This window comes from Manacus candei, unplaced genomic scaffold (assembly GCF_025592945.1).
Source record: "Manacus candei isolate 608988 ecotype Guabito, Panama unplaced genomic scaffold, ASM2559294v1 h1tg000018l, whole genome shotgun sequence".
NCBI classification, from domain to species: Eukaryota; Metazoa; Chordata; class Aves; order Passeriformes; family Pipridae; genus Manacus; species Manacus candei.
Genome location: NW_026138066.1, coordinates 8,221,166 through 8,240,908, shown reverse-complemented (window position 1 = coordinate 8,240,908; position 19,743 = coordinate 8,221,166). Strand labels below are relative to the sequence as shown.

Here is a 19,743-nt window from a genome sequence, read left to right as displayed (position 1 = left end):
TTTCCAAAGGATGTGCTCAGCCAACAAGAAACACTGGCCTGCAGGAGTTCCAATTGCTGCAAAACCAGCTGAAATGAACATCTGATAGAGAGTTTCAAAAGCTTCAAAAATACCACACAAAACATGACCAGACTTGGCAACACTTGAGATCTTTGTTGTCTTGGGTTTTACTGGAACCCACAGAGCAACACCTGATAATGAACAAAACTGACAAAATCAATTGGTGAATCTGTGCAACTCACCTTTCCGCACTGAGAGCTGGGGGTTCAGGTGTTGTCTCAGCCATGCGGAATAAGTTTGGTGGGCCATCACTTAGCTTCTCCTACATGAGAATTATGGAACCACTCCTGAATTTACCATCACCATTTGCCACCCTCTGCTGAGCAAAACCAAAGACCCAAATTGGAGATCTTGGGGCTGAAAAGAACTGAGAAGCACGAGGAGAGCTGGAGGCTGGGAGCCTGAAGAATACACAGCTCAGAGCCAGGAGATCAACCCTTCCTACTTACTGCATTTATTCAAAAAGCAATATATTCAGAATGGCTCTAGATGCCAATACTTGTGAGTTCTTACGATTTCTTGTGCATCACAGGCACATATGTGTTGAAACTTCATTACTGTGCTGCAGAAGTAGCATTTTGAAATAACTGTGGGCAAATTTCACTAGTCTGCCTCTGCAGTGCCAGGGCACAGCTGATCATCCTCGCCATGCCAGGCGAACCTCATTGCTCCCACCTGAACATGCCTGTGACACTTTTATATTCTCTTCTGTGTTCACGCAGATGTACATGATAGTTTTTGCTTAGCTCCTATCATTCAAATTCTAATGGAAAAGAAGCTGGAGAAGGATGTTTATGCAGCAGGTGACAGGATAAGGCCACTGAAATCACACTGGTGAGAGCACAGGTGAAGAACTAACCACTAGTTTGACAAAGTGCACACTCTTAAATGCTTGGGTTAGTTTAACACTCATAGGAATCATGGAAATGAGGAGGCCACAAATACTCTGCTTTCAGTGAGTTTCAGAGTTTTCCTTTTTTTTTTTTTTTTTTTTTTGCTATGCTTATAATTCCCCTTTGCTGCTAAGGGTGGAAAGCAAACACAGCCTTCAATTTTAACATCCCATTACCTGCATTTCTGTGCTGGCTCAAGTTTACATGGAGCAAATCTGCCAGCTGGACCAAGGCCAGAGGGAAAAAAAAAGAGTTTCAAGTGCAAAGAAGCAATTTATCAGGAACAAATCTTAACAACCAAAAGACACACTTCTGCTGGTGGATTCTATTCATGTGCGTAATAAAACCCCCCCGATACAAGGTAACCTAACAAAATACTCTTTAGTGGCTATCTGATGTATCTCAGGGTAGATAATCTTCAACTGCTAGTCTATGTTTCACATTTTCTGGATAAACTTGGTGCCTGTGAGGACAAGGAATGCTGACACTGAATAGCCAAGGACTGCCTAGAGAACATCATCTTTCACTTGGCTCCAAAAGTATTTGAGCCTGACCCACAGCCTCTGGCTTCTCCAAGACTCCACACACTGGGCCAGCAAATCTCACGTATGCTCCAAATATAGCCCCCTCCCCCAGCGGAGGCTGCAATACAGGCTTCGCCCAGCCCTGAGCGCTGCTCGCAAACCCACCCCTTCCTATCACCCTACACATCCTCTCTGGACCTCCAAAAGCAAAAAGGTGACAAACAAGACTTTTATGGGGGTTTTCTGGGTGGTTTCTGAGGAGGGAGGAGGCGAATAGGTGAGAAGCTGCTCTGGGTGGCTCACCGTCCCTGTGGGACAGGCTGCAGTCACACGCACAAGTCACATGCGCTCCGACAACGCAATAAGATACGCAACAACACAAGTTTGCAGAGCACAGCCTTGCTGTCAGCTCAACCCCTCTAGAAACAAACAAACAAACAAATGAAAAAGGAAAAAAATGCAAACCAAAATACACAAATCTCAAACAACACAGATCTCATAGTTAAAATATCAAATGGTACCGCTTGCATGCAGCAGTTTCAAAGCCCTCCGCAGAGTCTCCGGGCTGCTGAGGCCTGGGACACACCAAGCCAACAAGCCCAGCTTGGAAGCAGTGTCCTTCTACAAAACCAGCATGTAAGCTCCAATTTTGTCCAAAGATCGTATAGGGCAAACACCAAAACTCATTAAAGTTGCCACTGTCCTTTCGCTTACCTGGACAACTGGGTATTGGTAATCCATACAATACACACCATACATAGCCAAAGATCCTCCAGCTAAAGGCCAAATGGACACAGGACTGAAAGCTTCAAATCCGAGTCTCCGTCTTTCAGCCTTGTGGGAAGGACTCTGGCAGCCCTGCGCAGTGCTTGGCTCGGGCCTCTGGGGCCACTCAGGTTGACACTAGCTCAGCTGAAAATAAAAAGGAGCTGCCTGGCTCAACACAGCTCAGCCCCTCTCTTCTGGGATCCAGCGAGGCAGTGCTCAACCATAGGCGGCACAGGCTCCTAAAATTAGAAATCCCCTACTGAAAACGGCCCTGCAAGCCTTGACTGAGGAGTGTCCTGCGACTCCCAGGCAGCAAACAGAGCAACTGCCAGGAAGAGGGGGACACAGGATCTTCGCAGCCACTGCCGCCAAGGCTGGGAGGAAGCAAACAGCACTTAGGATCTGAAAAGAGCATATGTTCTGGGCTCTAGGTGCGTCACAGGGAACACTCCCAATCCAGGACAGGGAAAAACATATGGGACTGTTCCTCCCCCACTCCCATACCCTTCTTGCTGTCCTCGGCAGGGACAGGTGCTGGGATTAGCATAGTAAAACCCTTTGGTGTCAGGGAGGGAGGGAGAGGGGAGAAGCCACACTGACATCTCGAACTGAAGGGATCTCTTTCACAAGGGAGCATGTGCCTGTATCATTTAACGTTTCTCCCTCTCTCCCCACTTGAGGCAAGCAGGGACAGCTGCCGGAACTGGGGCTGGCGGGGGGAGACGGGCCCTGGAATGGCCCCCACCACCCCAGCCTTGGGCCAATGGGTTGCCCCCTCAGCTGTTCCAGTCAAACTGGGGGCGGCAGGGGGAGGATTAACTCTGCCATGGGGGACGGTGAGCAGTGGGGAGAAGGGGGCAAGGCTGGGCCGGGCCAGTTGTTGTGCCCGTTTTAGGAAGCCCGTCCTCCTCATTCCCAGGGAGGAATCTGCTCCCTGACCGACGGGGACAGATGGGGAGCTGCCTGGCCAGCAGGCTCACCCCACCAGCCCCACATGCCGGCTACGTTACCAGACACCCGAGAGCCCGCTGCTGATTCTTTAAAGATACACCATGACCAGGGGGTGCCAAGTGGCCCTGACCTCCCATAGCAAATTGCACAAGGTTACACCCATCACTGCACAAAACCACTGGCCCAAACCCGGGGTCCTAAAGAGTTAACAGCCCAAACCCACAAAAGATTCCCACCTTCCTCCAACAGGCAGCAGGGATAAAACCCCTCCCTCTGAGGTTTCAACAATAAGAATGTTGGGATCAAACCCAAGAAGGGCTAGCCAAATTTCCCCTCCACACACCATTTTAAATGCATAAAGTCAGGGGTTTTTTTGCATTTCTAATCTTTACCTTTTCTGTAGTCCTGCTGTGCACCACTAAACAGCTACCTCATCTTACCTCTGGGGCAGCTGCCTTTCCATCATACTGTTAATTTCCTCCCCCTCAGAAAGAGTTAAACTTAAGATTTACTTTTCTTCAAGAGGTTAAATATGTGGATCATTATCTAGCACAATTGGCATGTGTGGATCTTTGTAATTTAGGTAAGGGATGTCTAATCCACAGCCCTCTGACCCACTCAGCCCAGCAGGACAACTCTTGGCTTGTCCTCTGCTCCCACTGTCCTTTCTTTCTCAGACGCCTCAGAAAAGGACAGCTATGAGCTGGGTGAGTGGTTACAGCAGCTGTCGCCCACTCTCATCATCTTTCTTAGGGCAACAGGGCCACTTCTTCCTTACAACAGGAGCATGACCGATTTGGGGAGTACAAAGCATGACATTTTCTACATCTAAAAAAAAAAAATAAAAAAAGTTTCTATAGCCATTGTTTCTGTGTGAAGATTTGCACAGAGAAAGAAATTAATTGCCCATAAATGGGAAAGCAGCTATGCTTCTAGATCTCTTCACCGGGAAAAAAGGATGAGGCTCCCACAAAGAACTTCCATCTCATTCTGCTTTTGGCCAATTTGTTTTGCCCCAGACACAAACCAGCTTCCTGAAGCTCACATTATGCCTCTTTCTCCTCACCTTCAGAGTGCTGTTTGGCTACCTCTGAGCACTCCCCCCACATGCCCTGCTTCAGGGCACAGATAGCATCTGGTTTCCTCTGAACCACCAATACTTCTTTATTTCCTTCTCCTTTCTGTAACCACATGCTCAAAAGGTGCCTACCCTTCATTCTTTTGCATAGCTCATTACTATGCACTCAAGCAATTTACTATCTCCAATAAAATCTTTTTATGAAAAGGCATTAATTTATACAAACCCAGAGCCTTTTCCAGTAGCCTGTTTTTTGCTACTTCATATTACTGCCCCAGGTTTTAAAACTAAATCCCTAACTAAGTTAAAAACCTTACATTTATTTCACAATCCAATTCTTGTCATTTCCAACCAGGCCTCGGGGGAATAAAATGTTTCCAAATCCTAGTGCAGATATCTTCCTATCTATAAATAACCATCAAATGGGCAAAACAAAACAAGGAGGGAGAGCATCACCTAAGCTCCTCTGCTGTTTTAACTACAGATCCGGATAGAACTGCCGTGCTTTAAAGTTTTTGATGTAGCCTTAAATACTCTGCCTAACCAGCATTAAGACACTCAGGTGACACTCTGGTAACAAAGTATCACACCTCCTGTGTCCCACAGACAATTAAATGACAAAAACTAGTTTTAAACTCACATGTGCCAAGATGGATAGAAAAGGACTTTACTGGCCAGCAGTAAACCACTGAATTTTCTGCAAGGCTGGCCACAAGGACTGGTTTACTACTGCACACTGACTTGCAACAAATATTAGTCAAATATAAGATGGCGCTGCACTCCATAATTCTATTTTGAGATAATGGTCCAACTACATTACCATACAACCTGCTATGCTCATGCATTTCCAGTAACACAAGTTAGGTAACTTAGAAAATCAAACCCTTGTTCCTGCAGATGCTTACACGTATGAATAATTTTAAAATTACAGAAATATGAAGACTGAAAAAGATCTCCTGACACACAGAATCAGATCAACTGCTATCACACAACATCCTCTTAAGTTTCATAAAATGTATCACACTGTATCTTAGAACTGGGTTTTGCAGCTACACTACACCAGCAAAAAGGCTGCTCTAGAACATCTGGGATCATCTGTGTTCTTCTCCAGCTTAATGCTATTCCTGAGCAATTTCTGTTTATTCTCTGTTCTTGTGCCAGTACTGTCCTCTAGCTTAGCTGTATTTTCTCCTTCCCTTACAATTAACCTTCCTCGTGTATCCCCTCTCTAACTATCCAAACAAGCAGCTGTTCCAGTCCTCTGTCACATGATAGGCTTGCTATTCCCCGACCTCCAGAAGCACTTTCTTGCACCTGATCTAGCCTGCACTCCTTTTTCTTTTTTAAAGACATCACCCAGATCAACATTATCTCTGTTTCACAATTTCAGCACTAAATGGCATCTTCTCTAGTCTCAGTACTTTCCTCTGCAGCACCACATCAGATGGTGTAGAACCTGTCTACAGTAAGAGACATCATCCCATTAAGAAAAATGCACATTACCAAGTTAAGAAAATTGGTTATCTTAAAAACAGATAGGCTGATAAGGCACACCCTGATTTTGATGGATTTGTGTTGCCTTTTATTGCATTTTTCATTTGTGTCCAAGCCTTTAATTAATATTGTTGTGTCAACATGCAGCTGAGTTTGGGCCAACAGGTCTGTATTTACTCAGATCATCCCCCACCAGCAGCAGGTCTATTACGCTTTCTGTTCTCCATACGTACAACAGCTCTGCTATTTGATAGTTTAAAACTTGTATCAGAACTGCAACTGCATTAACCAGTTATTTCACTTCTGGGAATGGGCATCCCGCTTCCCCGGGCAACCCTGCTCTCCAGCCCAGCCTACATGCACTAACTAAGGTCTTTGAACGTCCAGCACAGTTGTTTCTATGGTAGGTTCACGCCCATTACCCATCTTGCCCTTGCTCCCATGACCAACTCTACTTACAACAGATTTGTTCCATTCTGTGACCACAAGAGCATCCTCATTAACTACCCTATCCTCAACACTAAGTGGCCCCACATCTTCCCTTCCCTCGAACTGTATTTTGAGAAACTGTCACCCATTTCCTTAGCAACATTTACAAGGTTTAATTCAGCCTGATTTTTGGCAGTTCTCATTTTATCCCTACTGACTTTAAAGGCACAGCAATCTCTGCTGATAAATTCTCTTTTGTAAATTTTTTTTTCACCTAATAGCATTTATAAGGTTAGGCTGAAGTTTCTTCTTAGAAGGTCTTCCCCCTTTATATATACCATCAATAATTTGTATCCACAGTGCCTCTAAAAACAAACAAACAAACAAAAAACCCACCCAAACAATAAAAACCCCTCCAAACCCAAACCGCACAATTCCAATTCTACATTCAAGGCTGCTTTCAATCCACCTCACTGACTTCATTAAACATATTGTTTCATGTATTAAAGCTTGTATCATGATCACCCCATCCAAAGGTGGGGAGGTGGAGGCTTCTAAACAGCTTGTTTTCCTGTAATAGTCATAGCACTGATAATTCACTCACTGTGTCAACAACAGGTGATGATGTTACGGTGACAAAATCCTTTTGACCTGATGATTATTAGCAGCATTTGTTCTCCAAGCTATATCTGAGAAATTAAAGTTTCTCAGACTAATATTTATCTCTCTAATGGTACTGGGAATAATATCATTTCCGAGCCTCAAGTTTGTATCCGAGTCCAATCCTATGAGGGATTACAGCAGACTCACAGTACTCCCCCAGGACCTCTTTTACCATTCTTCCCCACAGCAATTTGACCAGAAACAGATCCTGCATTATCAGTATTAACTCTGCTTTCTTCTTTACAGTCTACTGCATACAATGCAGCCTATCACCTTTTACATCTACCCTATCTGAATCACACATAATCTTGAATGCATGTTAAAGCCATGATTACTATTCTTGCAGATTGATATTATCCCTATAATATCCAGTTTCATGTTCTGCACCAGTACCTCTGATTCCTCTATTTGTTATTTCTAATGCCAGGAGCCTGAAAAAAAACCCCAACCCTGATATGTTTGTGCATTTATTGATCACACAGTTCCCAGCTACCTCAACTAAGAGTATCACCCATCTAGTTACTGCTGAATTCTATTATTCTTTTCATAACATTGGATTTTATTTTTTCTATCTCCTACCTACCCATTCCTTTTTTAGAGATATTGTTTTACATGCTACTGTAGCAGCATTTACCTAATTTTCCTTTTTCCATGTGCTAAGCAAGGCATGGAGATTACACAAGTTCTTCCAAATGTTCCCAAAACCCAGTATTTTCCTTCACATACACTGCTCTCTTTGATGTCTGCAGACTGAGGAACATTTTTGGAAAATGCAAGACCACAGCCCTGGGCTTTGCTTTGCCTGCTTTGTTCAGACTGCTTATAACAAGCATGCTAAGTCACAATTACAAGTACAACTATAAGAACATAATATAGCCATAATCTCCCGATGCTTGAAGTGCAGCCATAGTAGTTCCAGACATTTGACAAATACATTTTTTTTTAAATTGATAAAAACTGGTACTGTGGGGACAGAGCAATACAGAATGGAGTCTGAGCTATTTCCATTCTACATAGTCATTACACCACCTTGATCTTTACTAAGGAACTACACCAACAGTTTCATTTTACAAACTAAATTTATAAATCTTTTGTATAATTCTCTGTTCTCCAGACAAATTAATCCAAGCCTTATCTAGTTACTCCCACTAAAGAGCTCTTACCTCCGCTGATTCTAACTCTTCATCGTTAGAAGCCTGGCTGATGCTCTTCCTCTCACTCACCAAAAATGGCATCTTTAACAATTAGCCAATCACTACATCTGCTAAACTGGGTCATCAGGGATCTGATGAGCAGCTTACAATATGTCTCTGCTTTTTAAAGACTGATGTAAACGTAGGAAACATGCCAGCAAGGATGCATTTTCTGGCTGGGTATGTACTGATTTCCATAGCAGCTAAATAGATCAAGCAGCTCAGCCAGTTCATACCAGTGTTAGACAAACAGCACTCGATACCAAGATTACATCTATAGAGCTGCAAGAGATTCTCATTTTGCACCAAGGCAAGTCCCATGTCCTGAGTACAAAGATGGCTTTCGCTCACTCCAGGTAAGAATTTATACTGGAAAGTCATCATTCCTCTCTAGGGCTACATTTTCTGGGCTTTATTGTTTGAATGGTTTGAATAGGTATAATGTTTTTTAAAAAACTGGATGATTTTTTTTTTCTTCCTAGATCTAATATCATCAACAACTAGAAAAATTACTTATGGTCTAGTTGTTATTCTTACCCTGGAATCATTAGGGATTCAAGTGGGGAGGCCATAAATGTAGGCAGAGCATACACAGGAAAGCTCAATATTCCCAAATGGCAAGTAGAAGCAAAGATGACAATACACAGGTAACTGCAGAAACTGATTTTTTCTCACGTTTCAGAAACCTGTAAGTTTTACATAGTTGTCCTGATCTCAAGAGCAAGAAGATCTGGTGGTGGATTAGTTATGCAGGTGAGTAACTCAGCACCAAGCCAGTGCGTTCCCTGAAAGTGAAACACGTTCAGCAGGCAAATGCTGCAGATCAGGAATGAGATGCATTAAGTAGAAATGAAACCAGCAGTTCTGGGCAATGTGGAGTAGCAGTAAACCAGAGTGTGTTGGATTAGCATAATAAGGACATCACAGGAAAGAATTTAAATGCGTTGGTAAAGCCATAGGAGCCACTACTTGCCTGAACCCTGTCTGATTAGTTAGTGCTACTGATGCCTCGTGTTCATTAGGATTAATAGGCCTAAAGCACATTAGCACAAATGAAATTACCAAGAATATACTTTGAATCCAAGGAAACTAAAAGCCCCCTGGCAAATGGCCCAAGAAGCCCAAAGTTAGAGAAGGCAGCAAATACCAGGTTATGTGTAGCAGAGAAGACAGCCCCATCATACTCGCTGTTTCTGCCAGAAAATACCACAGGCAGACAAGGAACTTCAGTCATTACACATCCAGTTTTAATGGATAAAATTCACAATTTCAAAAAAAAAAATTGAGAGAAAAATACCACAGACAATATTTAATAAAATCGAAGTTCTAAAATAGCTCCTGGTCATGTCTTTTCCCTTCAAAGTGCTGGAGATCTCCCCTTTAAATCTTTTGCTGCAACACATTCCCCTCTTGCAAGGCAATTTACCTATGAGGGATACAGTTTGTTTGCATCTGCCTCTACCACTCTAAACACTTTCTAACTAAGCTCTGTAGTCCTGAGACCCATTTAAAGTGGCTTAATAGCTAGGCACCATGCATGCTCTAAACTATGGACATAGGATACCTGCATTCTGTTACCACCCTTAGCTCTTCACTGCATCATCTACACATAGCTGGTAAATATTAATGGTTTGTCTAGACTGGAAAACTAGCACAGTTTTAAAAAACAATTACAAATACATAGCATAAGAGAACAGGTTCGAATTCTAAAAAAAATTACTTCTTTACTACTGCTTATTTTCAAAGCCTCAACAAACTCTGCTTTAGGGAAGGACATGGAAAAAGGAGGCACAACAAGAATATGACGTTGGTCTGCTAAAGCAGCATATTGCAAGACCTTTGTTTGCTGGACAACTGGCTTTTGTTTTGTTCTGTTGAGCTTTCTTACAGCCATCCAGTAGAACAGTAATATTAGCAAACTCAAGAAACCTATATACCAAACAGGACTCATGAAATGACGAGCCTGGATCTTCCTCAACCAGAAACCAAGCTCTACGAATACACGACCTACAAAGTCATGGCTGTCAAGAGACAAAGGCTCTCGATCCTGAAGTTAGGTTTCTGTAGGCAGAATCTTTCTTAAGTTGGAAGTACAGATCCTGCCCACACAATTTCAGCTGCTGGACAAGGACTCAGAGTCAATTCAGGCAAAACTCAGATTGCCCAAAGTCTATCTCTGAAATTATTACAAAGGAAAACGTAAGGCAGTGATGAACACTCATCTCAAGTTTGAAAAATCCTCTGTCAAAAGACTGCACTCCCAAAACTGAGGTTTTATGCATGATGCTAACGAGCTGGCTCCCAGGAAGGCAGCTTTAACAGAACAATAACTCACAAGAATATATTCATGATTAAGTTGCAAAATAAACCTGCCAGCAGTCTGGATATACCAGCAGCAGATAGAAGACACGACTTTAGCTTTCCTTTCTACCCCAACCCAGTGTTTTACATGCATTACAAAACAGGTTTTAATTACACTATCTTGAGACAACTCCAGAACATCTGAGTACAACATGCGACAAGTCCAAAAGGAGCTTCTAAATTCAGACAGGCTCCATCGCCTTAGTTATCTTCAGAGGCACAATATAAAAGGGGGAAAAGAAAGTATACACAGCTTTTCCAGAAAAAAATTATCTGTATGTTGGGCCTGGGCCTCCTTTCAAGGAGAACTCTAAATGCTTGGCATTGCTTCAGGAAGCAAAGAAGTGTATTTTTGGGCTAAGCCACTTGGCAATGAAGGTCATTGTATCACAGCTTTCTTTTGGGACCACTTGTATATGCACTGATCTTGGTAATGCTACATCTCCATCAAAATGCTTTTTGCCTTTTACATGAGAAACAAAAAGGTGCCCAGATGCAGAATTTCAACATCAAAGAAAAGAAGAAGTTTTCTCTTCATAGTTTAGACATTACATAAGAGCCACACTGCCTTTCTATATTCCTTTGGGAGCAGTGGACAAAGAGGAAACAAAAGAACAGACAGTTTTCCTTCACTTCAGAGGCTGCTCCAGAACCTCAGTCAGAGAAAAGCTTTGCCCATTCTATCTCTCATAGTCCCACTTGGTTTTTCACTTAACAAGAAGCAGCAGTTCAATTAGCTGATCCTTAAGGGGACAATGTGGAGATCCAAAAAAGAAAGACTTGACTCTTCTAGAAATAGAGCAGCTTAAGCCCGAGCATTTCTTCAGATCTACACTAAGCCTACAAAAATTAAGGTTAATTCCTTAATTAAAGAACCACCTTCCTAAGAATAAATACTATTAAAAGTCACCAGATGGTAGTATCAGAGATACTCTCACCAAGTATTTTTAACTGAATGAATCACAAACTAGGGCTGGTCTGCACTGGCGAATTCCCCCGTAACGCAAGCACAGTTCTGCCATTACCTCAGTCCTAGCAGTGAGTGGCCGCATGGGGCCGTTGGAAATGCCACTTGCATTCCCAGTCTCTCCCAGCAAATGCTCGTGGGATAAACCACCTTCACCAAGGATTTGAGCTAACACGTTTTACCCCGCCCTTGCCTGGGGTGAAGGGAGCACATGATCAACTATCACAGAGCATTTCAGTATGTGGCCCTGTCTTACTCATCCAGCTGAGCGCTTGCTTCCTAACGGAGACGGGTTTGCTATGGATTTTCCTCCCCACCTCACCTCCCAGCTTATCAAATTGCTTCCACGTGACAGACTAAAATAGAATAAAGTACTTGTTCCAAGTTAAAGGATGTCCACACAATAAATTATGCTGGTATCAGCTTAAATTTATCCCTACCACAGAGCGGAATGGCTTCCCAGCCTCACAAACAAAAGTAGAATTTGGGGGAAAGGTTTTCTCAGACAGCCTTCTGTTCTTCTGACACAGGAGCAAAAGCATTCCCTGCTCAACTTGGTTCAACCAGAACAGCAGAGCAGCTGCCCACACACTGTAAGCAAGAGGCAAAACATGTCAAAAGTATTAAACCAAACTCTTAATGGAATGAAAGTAAGACAGAAATAAACAAGCAGCACAGTCTACACGTGATAGCTGGGTCCGAGACTTCATTACTGGCAGGAACTGAGGAATTGGAGAACATCACGCAGACAGGACCTTTAGCTGCCACAACAGCAGGTCACCAAATAAATCTCAGGAAGTCATTTGGAAACACTTACAGCACAGCAATATTCAGAATATGACACTTTCAGTGTAAATCTGCAATGACAATTTCATGATAGAAGAATTACACATCTGTCCATTAATTTCTGTAGGCCTCAATTCAAAATCTCACTTGCCTACTAAGCTTCAGATGATGAATCCTGCTTTTTCCCCATTCCCATTTAAGAAAACTTCAAAAATCCCAAACTCAGGCATCCCTAAAGAGATTCAAGAGCAAAATACCAGAAGCGCTGCAGTTAAGAATTTGGTGCATTTGCTGAGTGCACAGAAAGGATCCAGAAATAGCATGCAAAGCCGAGGTTTGGCAAAAACGAAGCAATTTACCCTGAAAGAGGAAAGTCAAGACACTAAATGAATGGTGACAGCAGCAAGTCATGCTTTAATGTAGGAGTGACCCCAGGGACTACTCTTCTTGGGGCAGAGGTGCTAGTTATTATTGTGTTCCTTCTCTAGTGGTTTTAGTGGAGAAGTATAAGGCTGTGGTGGAAAACAGAAGAGGTATGTTGAGGCTACGCCAGCTCAGAGGTAAGAAGTTGTCTTCACATCACTTTCTGCCTGAGACCAAGACAAAAATAGTAAAGGGCAGCAAACACCTAGATTTTTTTTTTATTTTTTTTTTTTGTTGAGTTTTTGAAATCTGTATATTTCTCAGAAAGCAGGAGAGATCAAAATTCTGAAAATCTTTTTATCCTCACACAGAGTCCCAAGAGATGGGCACAGAGGTCTGCTACAGGCACAGAAGCTAACTGCTACCCACACTTCTCCCATGAGCCAAAAGAAAAGAATAAAGGCTGACACAGCTCGGTCCAAAGTCCTTTCCTGCAGGCTACCTTCAACTCCCAGCAAGTTCTAAAACAAGCCACAGCAGTTGAAATCCCTGGACAACAAACACCGAGGGCTTTCTCTGGTTGCACCATCTGCACAATCAAGATACCTGCTCTTTTCAGCAGTTTTCTGTGACCTTTACAAAAAAAATTCACTCATGTTTATTTGCCCCAATTTACCACACTATCTGCATTCTCTGTCCCAAAACCAGGATGCCATAAAGATGGTTTCCTGGCTCCCATGAAAACTCATATCTCTGCTTTCTGTCACTATCAAGAAATCTCTACCAAAGCACTTGGCTCATGTTCTATGCACATTTCTCCAGTTACTCTGCAGTGGAGCTACTCTCACTTCATGGTAACAGGCCTACTAAGGCAAAAATTCACTGCAACCCCCCCAAATTATCAGCTTGGATATCAGCAGCACTCAAACTTCAGCCTCTATGGCTTTATGGGTCTCTTAGCATGAATTTAAAAGAACCACTTATCTCAGGCTAGAGATTGGTGTGCAGGCCAGAGTTAAAGTAGGGCAATACTTAAGCTGCATCTCAAGCTCACATTGTAATGAAGCAAAAGCTGCAACTTCAAGCTCTGAAGGGGCACAGCAGGCACATCTCCTGCAACTGCTCTGAATTAGATAGCTTCTGAGAAACTTGCGCGAACCTTAAATATGCAATACAGCTCGACAGGCAGATCAAGCTGCAGCACCCTCTTTCACATACACTGTTGGGTCCTCAGCACAGTGCTAGGAATGGGACTTCTGTAGCAGAGGAATGTGGTAGATATGCAAACACCGTAGGAAGCAAACTTCAGAATGGCAGATTGCCAAAGGCACCTCTGGGCAAAATGAAGAAAAACCATCATTGCCACCCAACTGTCCCAGATTGTCTGCAATAGAACAGGAAAATATGTAACCCCCACCAAGATGAAAACAAAGAAAATGACAGTTACTTCTAAAAAGAAAAAACAACATGTTTACTGCACGTTCTCTTCCTGACTTACCCTCTTTACAATTACGGAACAGATCTAATAACAGCCCCCAAAAATCCAGCTGTCACATTTTGATAATTCAGTGATTGCCCACATAAATCTAATTACCTCAGCAAAGTCCACATGCCTAAAACCTCATGTGGGCATGGCCACTCCTCAGCCTTGCCCTGACAGAGGTCTGGAGAGTGGAAGCAAGAGCAATGCTAGGATGATCAGATGTTTTTTGGAGTCACCATGGTCCAAGTACAGAGAAAAGAAGAAGGGAAACAGCTGCTCTAGAGCTAGAGACAACAGAAAACCTAGAAAAATAATTAAACAAACTGATGAGCCATAGTTGGCAAAGGAACAATGGGTCAAGGAAGATACAATTCCTCAGTGGGGGGAGAGGTGAAGAAGGGGAGAAGCTCTCCCATGTTGGGACAGAAAGGAACCAAGCTAGCAGCTCCACAGCAGAGCTGTGGCAAGAAGGGTAGAGAAAAAAGGACATATCAAAACAAGAGGTGATTAATTCTTAAGTTTCAGTGCTGGAAAAAGCAGTAGAAGACGAATAAAAGGGAATGTCTGTGGTGGATCCAAACAAGAGACAGGGGTGGGATGTCAATGCCACAGGGCTTGTTTTGTTATTGGGTTTGTTTGTTTTAAAAGGAAGCTAATAGAAAAACACCAGTGGCTTAAAATGCTCCAAGCATACAGCCTGCCACTCCTCCGAGGTTATGACAAAAATTCCCACCCCATAATGAGAAGGGCTTCTTGGGATCCAGCAGCCCTCATCCCCAGCTGAGGGGTGGAGGGGGTTCCCGTATCAGCAACTCAGCAGCACGGAGCTCCCCGCGCTGGCACCGGCCGCCTGCCCAATTCAGACCTGTAATCTCCCTCGACTTTGATTTAATGCAGCAATTACTGGTAATGTGGTTTGAAGGAGATAAATGCCCAGTACAGGGCTGGCTGGCACTGACGCTCATTTCGCTCATGATGCGAGAACAGTTTTAATTAAAATCCCCTTTATGATAAAGGAGCTGCTTGACTGGATGTTTCTGTGCAGCCCTGATACGGAGCCTCCTCCAAAGCGGATTAGAAATCAAAGTTTCCCCCTTCTCACTACTGGCAACACACAAAAATAGGGAACAGTCACCGTGTCACCCCTCTACAATTTCCTTAACCCTAGAACTGCTAGGAAAATGCCCACGTTTCCTTAAAAGCCATTGCTACTTCTTGTCATGGCTCTAAGTGTTTTCCAAAAACTAAGCACAAGGGTTGCTTTAATGGGAATAAATGCATCCATGGAGCTCATCCTCTGTGATCTGAACTCAGTTTCCTCTCTATCTGGTTTAAAAGGGAGTCAGACCCACACCTACAGCCTGCATTCTGGCAAGGAGAGAAATCAGACCCATGGTGCTCTGGCAAGGTGGTAGGAAGTCAGGATTTGGCTGAAAGGCTGGAAAAGCAGAAGCCTCTGCTGGGTGAGGCAGAGCAGCATGGATAGGGGAAAGGGAAGGCGCAGCACTGCAAGATAAAGGCACAGAATTTGGCAGAGTGGTCAGGATCCCAGCACAGACATGTTCCAGAAATGGTCTGTCAGCTCTTGATCAAGTTACAGCAAAAGTAGGTGCAATTTTTGGTTGCTTTTCTTCTTTACAGTATAGGAAATACCAGAGATGAATACATTAAGCACAGCTAGTTTCTATTATTGCAAGTGCCAGGAGCAGATTGTCACAGTGAGAAATTGGCCTTGTGCATTACACAGAAAAGGCAGTGCTGGGTTTGGAGGCCTGCAGACAGTGCAATGTGAAGATAAAGAGCCTCAAGTCTGAATGCACATTATTCCTCTCCTCAAGCCACCGAACACACGTAAACATAAAAAGGCTGATTTAAGCAGCTGAATTTCTCTGTGACCTTCAGAATATATCTGTGAGCCATGGGACTACCTAAGCCTTGACCCGAGTCCGAGCCTTTTCAGAGTGCTTGCCTCATCACCCGAGCAGTGCTCCATGTTCCTTGACATTGTCTTCAACTCCAAAGCCCTCAATGCCAGTCATTGGGATTCTGTTCCAAAAAACCTTTATCTTTAAAATAAGAAAGTAATTTCAAAGTGGCTCTCATGTTTTGTGATTCCCCAACCCCTTCATGCAGTACAATATCAAACCACAATGAAAAAAAAAGAAAAATCCTGACAGAATCAGGAGGGATTCAGCACAACAGCGTACCTAGTTGAGTCCTCAGGAGTCTGCAGAAGCAGCCCACTGGACCACCAAACACACTGGTATGAATAGTGAAACCAGCCTTCAGGAGCACCTTGCTCCTCAGCAGGATGAACAAAGGGTAAAAACACCAGGTCAGAGATAGCAACGTGAAGATTTAATGTGGTTTTGCTGGTCCACAAGGGAAAAAAATGAAACCAAAAAAGGCCTGGTATAATTAACAAGATTAAAGGGGGATTTAGGATCAGGACAGAAAAGCAACGGGTCAGATTGATCCTTACAGGATTAAAGCTGGAATCCTACTAAGAGTCCAGTGGTTGAGAGATCAACGCAATGTAATGGGATTAAATCAACATCAGCTTTTGTTTTTACACAGCTGAACCTCCAGTGCCTGTGTTTTTACTGCTCCAGATAAGCAGCAGAAAAGTTGACAGGTATCCACAGAGAACCTGTGCACAGGCTGGCCAAGCACGTCCCCTTCAGCCCTCTTAGGCAGAAGAGCAATAGGTTAATGCCACTTTCAGAGACAAAGGACAGAAAAATTGTGCTTTATTACAAATTGTCCAAACAATTGTCAAAAAAAGCTGAGGATTTACCAAAGTCCATGTTCTGGCCAGCTCTAAATTAACTGTTTTCAAGTGTGATGGGATCACCCCAGGAATGATGGATAGGAAAGCCAGGAGGACAGTCCCAGCTGCAATCAGACATGCTGCCGACGGGCAATTGGATTTTGATAGTCTCTTGCCGGCAAGGAACAAAGGATGCAGTATACTCAGTGGAACATATCAGCAAATACATTTAAGGCAAATTGTCGCATGTCCCTGTTGCACAACAATATCCAAGAATTACAAAAGTGAGAAAAGCCTCTTTCAGCATGTATCATTTGCATTACAGCTGGTGCAACACATGCAAGCCAGCTGCACCTCTGTCCCCCTGCCCCGAAATTTCCAAAGCTTGTTGGTAATTTGAGTTGGTAGCAAGGGGGAGGGAAAGAGGGAAACAGGACAAGGCTAGATATTCTTTCTAGATACATAAGCTATTTTTAAAGTTTTTAATTCTTGTAGGAGAGAAAATCATGCATGTTTAAATGAGAGGGTATCTATCACCACCACACTTGGTTGAAGAGGGAAGGAGTGTTTATTGCACACCTGTTCGCAACAGCTAAACAGCTGCATTGAAGAGCAACATTCCTCATGCAAGGAAAAAGCATTAAAGCATCTCATATTTCTACAGCACTTCTCAGTCCAAAAGGTGTTTAAAATCAGCAGTTACACATACACCATACACACTCTGACAAAGTTTTTTCTGCAGAGAAAAAAATTTCCCCAACACTAACATTTTAAAATACCAATACCGCCCATTTCTTAAAAGATATTGCAGTCAGTAGCTTCATGTATGCTGAACGGGCTTCTTTTTCAGCTATCTGGACCAAAAAAAGTAATTGCCATTCACTGTTCCTCCTCACTCAAGCAGCAGCTAAAATCACAATGTAATAAATTTGGCGGGTGGAGGGGGGGAGAGAAGCTCCAACTACTTCTGGATCCAACAGGCCTCGGAGCAAAGCTCCTCTGCAGTGCTACTGAGATGGTCCTCATAGGGCTACACACCCCACTTGTGCTGCACCAAACAGGCTTTGCCACCTTCCTGAGGGATGCTTTGTCTTTACTCATAAGGGTTCTCCATCCAAAAGATACGTCATGGATGCAAGCAGACATCACCATCGTGACTGAGAGTGGGATGAAAAAGGAGGCTATTACAACAGAAATGAAAAGTAAAAAAAATAGCAACAGGCAGTTCACACTGCACATTTTCTATCTTCTAGTCACATATACATAATTAAATTTCAGCATTTTTCTGCATTTAAACTTTGTTTCAACATGAAATGATTTATAAATTATAAAAAAAAGGAGTGTTCTAGAATCATCCTATGTCAGCTCCTTAAAACACAATGAATAATAATCCCTAAGAATATCTTTAAAAATTGTCATCTGGTCAAAATATTTTCACTTCATCATTGTCTTATGTCCAATATTCAATTAGAGCATTGTGTGGGGGACAGCATCTTTCATTTGAGGCAGGAGAAAAACTAAATGCCTTTGCCCTGGATTCAGCTACAGACCCAAGAACCATCTGGTAAAAAATCAGCCAGCGCATTGTGCAGGCAGTATATTAGTCATGAGACATAGGACTCTGAGAACAATGAAACCTAAATTTAAGGGACAGACGAAGGAAACTTAATTACTTGTTTAAGCTTCTTCACAGCTTTGAGGAATCTTTAACACTTTCAGTAAAAGACTTTAGCACCGGAGGGCACAAAGCACATCCTCAATTGATTTCCTAATTTTCTGCAGGCCTGTTTTCACTTCCAGCATGGAACTATCTGCACTGGTCCATCAGCACAGCTTGTCTATCCAATGCATGGCCACAGGGTGCATCATACGGCCCTCAGTACGGGGTACCATCCAGACCACAGATCCTCCTCCACACTGACAACTCTGCAAAGAAAACATTTTGTGACTCAAGCTCCTGCTGACCCAGTAGCCCTCACTGAAGGATGAAGGAATCTTTTCCAGCTAACTGCACAAGCCATCCAATCATCCTTTTGGTTAGGCATGCACACATACACAGTTGCTACCCTAGTGACTGCTCAGAGCTGTGGCAAAAAAGCCACTCCAATTTAGAGCCACTCAAAGACCTCTCCTATACTGCCGCCATAGCCTTGGGGACTAGGACAGCCTTGACAGATTGGAAAGTTGGGCAGAGAGATATCTAATGAGGTTCAACAAGGGCAAGTGTAGGGTACTGTAGCTGGGGAGGAATAACCCCAAGTGCCAGCACAGGTTGGGGGCTGACCTACTAGAGAACAGTTCTGCAGAGAAGGACCCAGGAGTCTTAGTGGGTGACAAGTTGACCATGAGACAGCAGCATGCCCTTGTGGCAAGGAGGGTCAATGGTATCCTGAGGTGCATAGAAACAAGTTTGGCCAGCAGGCCAAGGGAGGTGATCCTCCCCCTCTACTCAACACTAGTGAGGCCACATCTGGAATGCTGTGTCCAGTCCTGGGCTCCTCAGTACAAAAAAGACAAGGAGCTACTGGAGAAGATCCAGCAGGAGGGTCACAGAGATGATCAGGAGTCTGGAGCATCTCTATTATGTGGAGAGACTGAAGGACCTCGGCCTGTTTAGTCTAGAGAAGAGAAGACTGAGAGGGGATCTCATTATTGCATATAAATATCTCAAAGGCAGGTGTCAACAGGATGGTGCCAGACTCTTTTCAGTGGTGCCCAGTGACAGGACGAGGAACAATGATCATAAACCAAAACACAGGAAGTTCCACCTCAACATGAAGAAGAACTTCTTTACATTGAGGGTGGCAGAGCACTGGAACAGGCTGCCCAGGGAGGTTATGGAATCTCGTTCTCTGGAGACATTTAAAAATCACTTGGATGCATTCCTGTGCAACCTGCTCCAGGTGACCCTGCCTTGGCAGGGGGGTTGGACTAGATGATCTCAAGAGGTCCCTCCCAAT

At 43.5% G+C, this 19,743-nt stretch overlaps 1 protein-coding gene across 20 annotated transcripts in view; it reads right to left on the bottom strand.

The window, feature by feature from the left end:
• Positions 1-19,743, bottom strand: part of RBFOX2 (RNA binding fox-1 homolog 2) — a 173,427-nt gene that overhangs the window by 90,209 nt on the left and 63,475 nt on the right. Inside the window, exon 1 of one of the 20 annotated variants that reach the window (XM_051784619.1) lies at positions 2,192-3,442. The exons of the other annotated variants lie outside the window; for them this stretch is intronic. Within the exon in view, the coding sequence (XP_051640579.1) occupies positions 2,192-2,236 (45 nt within the window). The 5' untranslated portion in view covers positions 2,237-3,442. Of the gene's footprint in view, positions 1-2,191; positions 3,443-19,743 lie in introns of those variants that run through there. 20 annotated transcript variants of the gene reach the window in all.